Source organism: Papio anubis, chromosome 15 (assembly GCF_008728515.1).
Source record: "Papio anubis isolate 15944 chromosome 15, Panubis1.0, whole genome shotgun sequence".
Lineage (NCBI taxonomy): Eukaryota > Metazoa > Chordata > Mammalia > Primates > Cercopithecidae > Papio > Papio anubis.
In genome coordinates this window covers 53,894,635-53,907,322 of record NC_044990.1, presented here as the reverse complement: position 1 = coordinate 53,907,322, position 12,688 = coordinate 53,894,635, and the positions used below count along the sequence as shown (strand labels likewise).

At 43.0% G+C, this 12,688-nt stretch overlaps 1 protein-coding gene across 2 annotated transcripts in view; it reads left to right on the top strand.

Moving 5' to 3' along the window:
• The first annotated feature begins 287 nt into the window (after positions 1-287).
• Positions 288-12,688, top strand: part of TBC1D4 (TBC1 domain family member 4) — a 207,449-nt gene continuing 195,048 nt past the window's right edge. For both annotated transcript variants that reach the window (XM_017951315.3, XM_017951314.3), the window contains exon 1: positions 288-1,195. In XM_017951315.3, the coding sequence (XP_017806804.2) occupies positions 698-1,195 (498 nt within the window). In that variant the 5' untranslated portion in view covers positions 288-697. The remainder of the gene's footprint in view (positions 1,196-12,688) is intronic.

The following is a 12,688-nucleotide window of genomic DNA, read 5'->3' as shown; positions in this document are numbered from 1 at the left end:
AAGCAGCCTGGAAGGAAGGAAGGAGCGAGGGAGGGACGGGAACGCCAGGAGGAGGAGCAGCGAGCTGGGCTGCAGCTGCGGTGGGAGGCGGAGCGGCCCCGCGAGGCCACATTTTGTTTTTGTTATTTTCCATTGGAGTAGTTGTCGGAGGCCTTTCCCGAGGACTGACCGCGCCGCAGCCCGGCAGCCCCGACCTTCCAGGTGACAGCCGGTCACCCTGGTAGGAGTCAGCTCCGCCCCAAGTCACCCCCTCCCGCCCACAGCCCCATTCCCCGCCCAGCCAGCCAGTGCCTGCCCGAGGCGAGCGCGGAGGCTGCAGCGGGGCTGCAGCGCTGGAGTCGGCGGCCGCGGGGACCCTCGGCGTGGTCCTCTGACCCTGCAAACTCGCGACGGAGGAAGGGGAGGTCCTGCCCGAGGCGCCAGCCCAAGGAGGATGCCCATTTAACCCACCTTCGCCTATCCCTCCGGCTGCCGGGCGCTTGCCTCGGTGCCCGCCGCCGGAGCCTCCGAGCCGCGCCCGTGGAAGTGCTGCATGGGGCAGGGCTGCTGAAGCGCGGAGTTCGGGGTCGCGCCGCTCCCAGGCGGGCGCGGGGGCCTGGTGCGGCAGTTGGCACAGTTTCGGCAGCGCCTTCTGCGCGGGAGTAGGGGGCGCGGTGCGCCCGGCCGGCCTCCGCGGTGCCTTGGTGAGGCGAGAGTTATGGAGCCGCCCAGCTGCATTCAGGATGAGCCGTTCCCGCACCCCCTGGAGCCCGAGCCGGGCGTCTCAGCTCAGCCCGGCTCCGGGAAGCCGGGCGACAAGCGGTTCCGGCTGTGGTACGTCGGGGGGTCGTGCCTGGACCGCAGGACCACGCTGCCCATGCTGCCCTGGCTCATGGCCGAGATCCGCAGGCGCAGCCAGAAGCCTGAGGCGGGCGGCTGCGGGGCGCCGGCGGCCCGCGAGGTGATCCTGGTGCTCAGCGCGCCCTTCCTGCGTTGCGTCCCCGCGCCGGGCGCCGGGGCCTCGGGGGGCACCAGTCCGTCGGCAGCGCATCCCAATCCGGCCGTGTTCATCTTCGAGCACAAGGCGCAGCACATCTCGCGCTTCATCCACAACAGCCACGACCTCACCTACTTTGCCTACCTGATCAAGGCGCAGCCCGACGACCCCGAGTCGCAGATGGCCTGCCACGTTTTCCGCGCCACAGACCCCAACCAGGCAAGACTGGGGCTCGGAGGCGCGGGGGCGGGCTTGGCCCAGGGGGATCCGGGAGCAGGGCGGGAGGGGCGGGGACGCCACTTTAAGGACCTACTGTGGTTTGGCTGCAGGCGCGCGCGCGCTCCACGTGGCGCTCTCAAGCGCCGTCTCGTCCGCTTCCCTGGACTTTGGGAGGGGTAGAGAAGGCATTCGGGGACTGGGCAAGCGGCTGGAGCCGGCCGGTTGCAGCAGGGACCCGGAGGGAGAAGGACCGCGGTCCCTGGATGGAGGAGGAGCTGGCGCGTCCAAAGAGCACGCGTAGAGGAGCGCGCGTCCCGGGAGGACGGCGGTGTCTGGAGTGTGATCGGAGATGGCTTGCTTGCTCTGTGTGTGTGTGTGTGTGTGTGTGTGTGTGTGTGTGTGCGCGCGCGCGCGCGCGTGTATGAACGCAGAAGGTTGGGTTCCTAGAGGTTCTCACTAGTTCTCAATCACGGTCCTTAACCGGTTTGGCTGGTCGCGTCATCTTCGCCCCAGCACCTGCAGGTCTCCGATTTCGGAGCGGGGGTTAGGGAAAAGTTACTAGACATTGTCAGATTGTCTGCGAAGAAGAATTCTGCATTTGGATATTGAATGGGAAAGAAGCCCTTCTCTTTTTTGCAGTTTTTAAACACACTTATTGGAGGCAGTTTAGTAGAACAGGTTTCTAATACAATTTTTAAATGATTTTTTTCACTTTTGTTTTTAATTTTTTTTTTAGTCTTCTAATTCGAATTACCAAACAGTAAACTTTTACTTCCTTAAAAACAGATGTGGACCTTATGGAACAGGGAGAGGAAAACTTGACTATGCAGTGATTGTGCCTTTGAAAACAAGCTTTTTCCCCTTTAATTTGTAATGAGTTTTTTTCCCCCCATCTCAAAAGCTTCCAAAATGCTGTTTTAAAAATGGTTATTTAATGTTTGCACAGTACTTTAGGTTCTTTGGAAAAATATTGTTGTCTAAATATAAATAAAGTCTCAGGTTGCACCATGTGGCTTTCTTTTGATAGCTGGGAAATTAATAGTAGTCAGATGAGAAAAACATCCTATAAATAAGGCTTTAATTTTTTTATTTCACAATTCTTCTGTCTGTAATTGAAAGACTTAGAATAGTTTTCACAAAAGGCTTATAGTTGAATTGAAGAAAATAAGAGTTAATTGTCTTAGATTTCTTCACTTTGTAAAATAATTTTTTTTTTTTTTTTGAGACGGAGTCTAGCTCTGTCTCCCAGGCTGGAGTGCAGTGGCGCGATCTCGGCTCATTGCAACCTCTGCCTCCGGGGTTCAAGCGATTCTCGTGCCTCAGCCTCCCGAGTAGCTGGCATTAAAGGCGCCCAATAAAAAGAACTCCTGATGTGAAGAGAGCAGTTTAAATTTGTGATCACTGTTATGTTTATGGCAAAATATTGTACTAAAATTATTTCAAGATCCTAACCACGATTTAATGAATTTCATTTTGTGATCATTTGTTCAAAACTTTTTAGCTTTTACATATGTTAAAATTGGAAAGTTTCGGAAAGCTATTACATCTTTATTGTATTACATTTTTCTGGTTCTGGCGGTAAGGAGGAGCCAGTTACATTTTTTCAGGACTTTAAGAAACTTTTCATGACTCTTAGGGGTTTATGTTAAAGTTATTTCCCTCCAGCCACATCTGATGCCTGACACATTGTTGCTAATCTCATTGATGGTCGTGGCACCTTGAATTCTCAATAGCTGCTGTTGAGTTCCTCTTGGTTTCATTGGTAGGAAGTCAGTTATAAACATTCCTTTATTTTCCTCCATTATATATTTAAGCGTTAGAGGCTGAACTATATAAATATTAATATGTTTAAGATCACTTCCACCTTTTAGTCCAGTGGGAGCACTGGAAGCCATAAGACTTTCTCATAAAAGTTCAAGAAAACCTCTAACTGACTTTCCTGTTTATTGCCTTTTCCCAGATGCGTGTTTGATATAAAGACAGGAATTACTATTTACTCTTAACCAAGAGATTCCCTGGCAGAGGATTATTAATTTGAAGGGCCAGATGTAGTGTCTCTAGAGAGCATCTACAGCCATTAATCGGTGGTTACAAACTCAAATGATGAAGAAGAGGGTTGAATGAGGACCATGGAGGACTGGATGAATAGTGACTCCTTTCTCAAGGTGCTACTTAGTTCCAGTTGGAAATTGCATGAATGGAATGCAAGTCTAGCATTGCTAGAGCTGCTGATTTCCCAAGAGAAAGTGGAAATCTGAATTTTTATATATGACCTTGCGTTTTAAAGTATTGGGAAATATTGTAAACATTTAAGAATCCTATCTGGGCCAAACACTACACATCTGAGAGATGGCTTCAGAGATCCATGAGCTGCTGCTTTTGATCTTTGACATAAATATTTGTTGAGTGGACAAGTGCAGTGATTGACACTATGTGCTGTTTGCCGTATTTCCTTTAGAGCATCCGGGTTCATTTGATATGGCTTTCATAGTAGGGGAAGTTGGGACCATCCTTTTTGAGGAATTTCCCAGAAAACTTCCCAGAGGGTTGATTCTGCAGTTGGACATGTTAAAGGGCTCGGTTCCACATATTATCCTGCAGTATGCTTCATGCAGAGTTGGCTGTGGATAGTTCTGGGTACCCTTGAAATCAGAAGGAAGACCTGCTGTTTGCTTTGTTCTGAGTTCTACATTTGAAGTGGAGAATTATTTATTTGGACTTAAGATCATTGTTAAGAGAGTCTCCTAAGGTTTCCCTCAGTCCTTGACAAAGTATACAAAGTCTACAAAGGTAGCCTAGAGCAGTAGACCTGCAAACATCCCCTAACATACTTGCCTGTGGTTTGTCTCTCATGCCTATTCCTTTAATGCAATGGCCCTATCTGTTGGATGACCATATACTTTATTGTTTGATATGGGACAATTTTATTGTCAATAGGGGCACCACTAATAATGACACAAGCACTGTGAGTAATAAACCTGGACTGTGCAGGACAAACCAGGATATACGGTCACCATGGCAAAGTTCGTGTTCATGCAGAGCCACTGAGTTGGAGGATTGTGGTTACTAATATAAAATGATAACGTTTTCAAGAGTATCTACTCACATATTGGAGTTGGATCTACATTTGACCTCAGAGCTGGGAGTGCTGTACTAATCGCTTGGGGGTCTATTGTGGGGAGTTGCCACAGTGATGTGTTGCCTCTTGGCTGCATACCTCCCTGGTGGGTCAGAGTCAATTTAAGGATGTGTGTCTGGAAAAGCATTCAACCAGAATGGCTCGATGCACCACTGTTTCTCCCAGGTTCTAAGAGAAATGGAGATGGGGGTCGAATATATGCCAATGCAGATCTGTCTGTAGTCAAGCCTATGTAGTCTTATACAGGAGGAATGTCAGACTTAGAAATTTCAGCTAAACTTGAGTATTTGAGCTGGGAAAAGGGCTTAATCCCATTGGCATGAAGTGAGTTATAGACTTGAACTGGGGAACCAAGAATATCTGATTCTCTCCCAAAGGTCTAGGGTAGGCCACTAATACTCTGTAAATATTTATCCACTTTCAAAAAGAGTCTGTATGGCATTACCCAAATTTTTCTGTTAAGAAGTTATTTTATGTTATACATTTATTACTGCAATAAAAAATAAAGCAGGAGTTGTCATTGAAAATATGAGACTTTGGTATGTTAATTGTGAATTAACATTTGCCTGTGAGTTTTGAAGCATCATTATATTTTATAATTATAGGATGAAAAATCATTTAAATGATAAAAACATGATTGGTATAATGTTCATTGCTTGTTTTTGTGTATGTTTACTGAAGCTTGCAAGAATGATTTTAAAGAGACTTTACAAATTGTATTCTTAAAATTAAAAAGGGAATTTAATGCCAGTTTTTTCCCAAGTCTCAGTTCTCTTAAAAATGTTTATTACTATCTGAACTTTATTTAGGTAACCAGTTGTTTTGTCAATATTTTTAGAAGGTCATTTTTCAGTTCTTTTTCAAAGTTGATGGTTAGTGGCTTTAGGAATATACTAGTGAGAATACCAGAGAAGAGAAATTGAAACCTGGAAGATTTCACCTCTCTGCTTTCTAAGAAGTTTGTTCTGTGGACAGATAGATCTATCTCTTTTTTTGTAATCGTTTTTTATTCTCTCTCCTCCCTGCACTCTGAAGTGGAGGTTAATTTGCCTTGGCTCTGTGGTAGAATCATGACTGCAGTATCTGGGGGAAAGGCACAAACATAGCCCAGAGACTCCCAGCCACAAGGGAGCATGTTATCATAGGAGCCCTAAGCTGAAAATTGAAGGTGTTCAGTGTCAGGGCTTGATTATCAGAAACCAGAGATTCTCAAACTTCAGCGTCTGTGTCAAAATTACCTAGAGGGCTTGTTAAAAGAGACCACTGGACGCTACCCTCAATTTCTGATTTTAAGAAGTTCCCTGGTGATGCTCAAACTACTGGCCTGGTGACCACAGTTTCAGAAACCCTGTGCTAGGTTACTTGGTTCATTTGGTTGACTGTATGACCATTTCTGTTCCCCTGGTTATTTTTGCAGTCTTTCTCAGGCTTGAAAGTTCAAGTTGAATGTGAGGAGAAATAATATTTGACTATGGAATAGTTTTAAGAAGCTCTTCATCTTCTAGCTTAATGGTTTGCCTGTCCTTTTCCTGAGATAGACATTATTCTGCCAGATATCATAAGACCATGCCAATGTTGAATGAAAACTTTGCCTTTCAGCCAAAGGTTTTAAGTTCTGCAGGTGGAATAAACAGTTCATTTTGAGGGGAATACAGATAACCTAAAAATCTGAAGTCCAAAGTGTTCTAAAATCAGAAACGTTTTGAGCATCAACATGACACTACAGGTAGAAAATTCTTCACCTGATTTCATGTGATCACAGTCAAAACACACAAAATTATTGAAAATATTGTATAAAAATACCTTGACGCAGGAGTGCACCACCACGCCCAGCTAATTTTTGTATTTTTAGTAGAGACGGGGTTTCACCATGTTGGCCAGGCTGATCTCAAACTCCTGACCTCGAGTGATCTGCTCACCTGGGCCTCCCAAAGTGCTGGGATTACAGATATGAGCCACTGCGCCCACCAGAAACATAAATGAATTTTATACTTAGACTTGGGTCTCATCCTTAAGATGTCTTATTATGTATATGCAAATATTCCAAAATCTGAAAAAAAAATTCAAAGTGTGAAACACTTCTGTTCCCAAGTATTTTGGATAAGGAGTACTCAACTTGTATATCCTAATCTCAAATTACGATAGTTTTTGAAAAAAACTAAACCTTGATTTACAGCCTGAGAAATAACACCATTCAGTAAGGCAGACACTGCTCACATGCGCTTTACTCAGTTTGGTGTGAGTAATTGCTTAGTGAGGAAACTGATGATTTCCATGAATTTTCTAGATTATCTGGTGTATTATTTACCTCATTAGTAAAAGATACAAGTCAGAACAATAGCAGCATGCTTAATATACTGGCTATTAAGAAAATCATGCAAAAAGAAGTAGAGTTGGGTAATTTAGTGAATAAAATGATGGCCAGCCTAAATAATTACTACAAGCAATTTTAATTACTTAAAAAAAAAAAAAAACTCTCAAGGCTTCTGTTTGTTTAAAAACATTTGGCTGGTAGTTTCAGAGCCCCATTTCCTTTAGACTGTATTGGCATGTCTGAACTAAGCCAACATGCAGTTATTTGGATGTGTACCCCCTTGTAAAGTGAAGAACAGATCAATTATGATTTAATGTAATAGTATATTCAGACTTATTTGACCAAGTAAAGGATTTTGCTTGACATATGGTCTGTATAAAATATTTATACAAATTGAATACTTCGCTGGGATGTGTCAACTCTAAGGATATCATTGGCTTCTACTTTAAGGTTGGAATATAGTATGCAATATGGTATGTTGACATTGCACTGTCTAGTTTGAGTAGCTCCTTAATGCATTTCCTTAAAAGTGAATGTTTATTGAGCTCTTCCTGGGTAATAGCACTACTTTCACTGCTTCTCTTAGGTGATCACATTTTAGCTTCACAGTAACTGGGTGAAGTACATACCAGTATTTCCTCCATTTTATAGATGAGAAAACTGAGGTATAGAAAGGTTAAATTATGGGCCGGGCGTGGTGGCTCATGCCTGTAATCCCAGCACTTTGGGAGGCTAAGGCAGGTGGATCGCCTGAGGTCAGGAGTTTGAGACCAGCCCGGGCAACATGGTGAAACCCTATCTCTACTAAAAATACAAAAATTAGCCAGGTGTAATAATGGCACATGCCTGTAATCCCAGCTACTTGGGAGGCTGAGGCAAGAGAATCGCTTGAATCCAGGAGATGGAGGTTGCAGTAAGCCTAGATGGTACCACTGCACTCTAGCTTGGGTGACAAAGTGAGCTTCAAAAAAAACAAAAGGTTAAATTATTTCTCCAAGGCCACAAGACCGGTACTGGTAGAAGCAGATTTCTATTCAGGCAGATTCTAAAGCTTGTTTTCTTACCTGCTACACTAGAATGCAGTTATTGAAAATTAGTTTTTAGTTGTCGGTCTTATCAACTTTTATACTATCACTTTTTCCTACTCATGTTAAAAATCTCCACAGGTAAATATGCTTATTAAGTTTGTAAAATAATAATTAGTGCTGAATGCACACTTGGGTATAGTTATGTCAGTATGTACTTTCCGTTTTAAGGGGAAATTAAAAAATCTGTGTGATTTGTTAGGCTGGTAAAGCCGAACTCTGGTGTATCTTTGATTTAGTGTCTTTAAGTATGGGAGGGGAATAAACTATGAGTCTATAGTATTTATAACCATTATAACTTTAGGTTAGCATAAAAGATCACTAGGATATATATTTAAAAACAAGTAAACCATGAATTTGAATATATTTTATTGAAATATAAAGTATATGAATATCATTTAATATGTCTTTGATATCTATGATTATATGACAGAAGGGGACAAAATATAGGATTAAAAGTTTGGTTGGTTTCATTTCGGGTACTCTTGCCATAGGTTTGTGCAGTCTCACCAGAAGGAAATCAGGGTTGTTATTACTGTTTAACTTACTGATCTCTTCCAAGTTTCACTTCTTGCAAGATGTCGGGGTTGGAAAGAGGATCTCTAAGTAATGGAATCTTTCTGGCTAAAAATAGAAGCCTACATTCGCTGCTTTAGCATTTTTATTTTGTAGATACCCTTAACCAGTTGAATAGTCTTCACTTTTAACTTTTGTGAATTTTCACACAAATTTTTAAAATTCTCTAAGTTAGGACCATGGAAACTTTGTGCTATCAATATTATATAATTTGTGAGTAGCTTATTATCAGTCTCAGATTCTAAGTCAAACACTGCTTCTGGTCGAACACATCTAGAAATCTTTTATATCTCACAATTGTATCTTCTTTTGTATCTTACAATTGTATCTTCATATATATTTTTAATAATGGATTATGTAACTTGGACACATACATTTATGGCTTGGACCTTTTAAAAATCAGTAAAAATTGGGAGGCCAAAGCGGGCAAATCATTTGAGACCAGGAGTTTGAGACCAGTCTGGTGAACACAGTAAAACCCCATCTCTTCTAAAAATAGCAAAAATTAGCCAGGTGTGGTGGTGCATGCCTGTAATCCCAGCTACTCAGGAGGAGGCTGAGGCATGAGAATCGCTTGAACCTGGGAAGTGGAGGTTGCAGTGAGCCATGATTGTGCCACTGCACTCCATCCTGGGGTGACAGAGTCTCAGTCTGTCTCTAAATAAATAAATAAATAAATAAATATCAATAAGTAAATTGCTTTTGGTCCCTACATGGCTCCCAGCTTTTCCAACTCATCTCTTGCCTTGGTTTCAGCCATTTAATTCCCATTGGCTGGGCAGTCTGAGAGCTTTTCCTGAGTTTACCTGAATTAAACCGATGTCCTTTCTCCTTGGTTCTCCAGGTAATTATTGCTCCCAGATTTCCAGTAGCAAGTTCTTTGGGAGACCAATTTGGATACCTCATTATTCTGTGTTGGATCTCCCTGATTCTGCCGCTGTCTTTGAAGACCACCCAATGCTTGTTGCCTAAACTCTTTACAGATTGTGCGCTACTTGCCTGATGGGATTTCTTTCTCGTCATGGAAGCTGGTCTTGTTTTTCCTGAGAGGGGATCTAGTTCTGGTCCTCGCCCCTTCCTGTTAGCTCCTTCTAAGGCTGTTAACAGACTTTATTTGCAGACAGATTTTATTTTGCACAGATTTTATTTTGGCTGTTCTATGGAATTTTGTAAAAGCCCGTTGGCATGAACATAGTGGTGGTGGTGGGCATGACCCTTTTAAATCCATCCACAATTCTTTTTTTTTTTTCTTTCTCTTAGATAGAGTCTTGCTCTGTCACCCAGGCTGGAATGCAGTGGCGCGATCTCGGCTCACTGCAACCTCTGCCTCCCAGGTTCAAGCAGTTCTCCTGCGTCAGCCTCCTGAGTAGCTGGGACTATAGGCGCCTGCCACCACACCCAGCTGATTTTTGTATTTTTAGTGGATACGGAGTTTCACCATGTTGACCAGGTTGGTCTCTTTTGACCTCATGATCCAACCACGTCAGCCTCCTGCAGTGCTGGGATTACAGGCGTGAGCCATGGCGCACGGCCCATCCACATTTTTTTTCTTTTTTTTCTTTGAGAGGGAGTCTGGCTCTGTTGCCCAAACTGGAGTATAGTGGCACAATCTTGGCTCACTGCAACGTCTACCTCCAGGGTTCAAGCGATTCTCCTGCCTCAGCCTCCTGAGTAGCTGGCACAACAGGCGCCTGCCACCATGCCTGGCTAATTTTTGTATTTTTAGTAGAGATGAGGTTTCACCACATTGACCAGGCTGGTCTTGAACTCCCAACCTCAGGTGATCTGCCCGCCTTGGCCTCCCAAAGTGCTGGGATTACAGGCGTGAACCACTATGCCTGGCCATCCACAATTCTTTTATCTAATTTGAGGTAGGCAGACAGGTTCAATAGGTGGATCTTTGTCTAGTTTCTTTCTTTCTTTTTTTTTTTTTTTTTTTTTTGAGACAGAGTCTCACTCTGTCACCCAGGCTGGAGTGGTGCAGTGGCCCAATCTCAGGTCACTGCAACCTCCGCCTCCCAGGTTCAAGCAATTCTCCTGCCTCAGCATCCGAGTAGTTGGGATTACAGGTGTGTACCACCACACCTGGCTAATTTTTGTATTTGTAGTAAATACTGGCTTTCACCACGTTGGCCAGACTGGCCTCGAACTCCTGGCCTCAAGTGATTCTCCTGCCTTGGCCTCCCAAAGTGCTGGGATTATAGCCTTGAGCCACCGGGTCTGGCTTGTCTAGTTTCTAATAGCAGTATTAAACAATATGAAAACAGGTGGTGGTATATTCTATTTATAGATACCCCTTTATGTTTTACCTTGCTCCATTAATTTGAAACCTTCCCACTGGTCACATTGATAAATTTATTTATTCTCTGTTCATGTAAATAAAGTACATTAGTTATAACGTAGAGACTGTTACCTAATGGCTAATCTTCCATCAGGGATCTGGAAGTTAATTGGCATATCACCTTTCTTCTATTGGAAGTTAGGTTGGAGGAGATATATATATATATATTTAAAATTAAATTGTTCATTTTAATAAGTGGAGTGTGGACATGACATAATTAAATCTATCTTAACATGAGAAAGTAGAAGACTTCTTTGGAATAAAGAATATGTAAAAATCAACCTTTAATTTCTCCAGTATTTTCACTGAAGCCCACCGTATAGTTTTTTTTTTTTTTTTTTGAGACAGGGCCTCACTCTGTCGCCCAGGCTGGAGCGCAGTGGCATGATCTTGGCTTACTTCAACCTTCACCTGTTAGGTTGAAGTGATTCTTGTGCCTCAGCCTCCTGAGTAGCTGGGACTACAGGCGTGTGCCACCACACCTGGCTAGTTTATATATTTTTTGGTAGAAACGAGGTTTCACCATGTTGGCCAGGCTGGTCTTAAACTCCTGACCTCAGGTGAGCCGCCTGCCTTGGTCTCCCAAAGTACTGGGATTACAGGCCACCATGCCTGGCCAACCCATCATATAGTTTAACAGAGATTTTTATCTGTCTTTTGCTTGATCTACCAAAATTACCCAGCATTTGACTTGATGTTTAGGAGCTATACCCTAAACTTCTAGGAGCCAGGTTAATGATGATAAAAATAGCACCTAATCACTTTATATGTATTTATGTTCTAGACCAGAGAGTCTCAAATTTGGGACTCATCCTTGGAGGTTTTGTTACAATGTGATTGCTGGACCCCAACGCTGACCTCCAGAGTTTTTGATTCAGTAAGTCTAGGGTGGTGTCTTAAATTTGCATCTCTAACAGTTCCCAGTTGATATTTTAAAAAATTTTTTATTTTTTATATTTATTTTTATTTTTTATTATTATACTTTAAGTTCTAGGGTACATGTGCATAACGTGCAGGTTTGTTACATATGTATACTTGTGGCATGTTGATGTGCTGCACCCATCAACTTGTCATTTACATCAGGTATAACTCCCAGTGCCATCCCTCCCCTCTCTCTCCTCCCCATAATAGGCCCTGGTGTGTGATGTTCCCCTTCCTGAGTCCAAGTGATCTCATTGTTCAGTTCCCACCTATGAGTGAGAACATGCGGTGTTTGGTTTTCTGTTCTTGTGACAGTTTGCTGAGAATGATGGTTTCCAGCTGCATCCATGTCCCTACAAAGGACACAAACTCATCCTTTTTTATGGCTGCATAGTATTCCATGGTTTATGTGTGCCACATTTTCTTAATCCAGTCTGTCACTGATGGACATTTGGGTTGATTCCAAGTCTTTGCTATTGTGAATAGTGCCGCAATGAACATACGTGTGCATGTGTCTTTATAGCAGCATGATTTATAATCCTTTGGGTATATACCCAGTAATGGGATGGCTGGGTCATATGGTACTTCTAGTTCTAGATCCTTAAGGAATCGCCATACTGTTTTCCATAATGGTTGAACTAGTTTACAATCCCACCAACAATGTAAAAGTGTTCCTATTTCTCCACATCCTCTCCAGCACCTGTTGTTTCCTGACTTTTTAATGATTGCCATTCTAACTGGTGTGAGATGGTATCTCATTGTGGTTTTGATTTGCATTTCTCTGATGGCCAGTGATGATGAGCATTTTTTCATGTGTCTGTTGGCTGTATGCATGTCTTCTTTTGAGAACTGTCTGTTCATATCCTTTGCCCACTTTTTGATGGGGTTGTTTGATTCTTTCTTGTAAATTTGTTTGAGTTCTTTGTAGGTTCTGGATATTAGCCCTTTGTCAGATGAGTAGATTGCAAAAATTTTCTCCCATTCTGTAGGTTGCCTGTTCACTCTGATGGTAGTTTCTTTTGCTGTGCAGAAGCTCTGTAGTTTAATTAGATCCCATCTGTCAATTCTGGCTTTTGTTGCCGTTGCTTTTGGTGTTTTAGACATGAAGTCCTTGCCC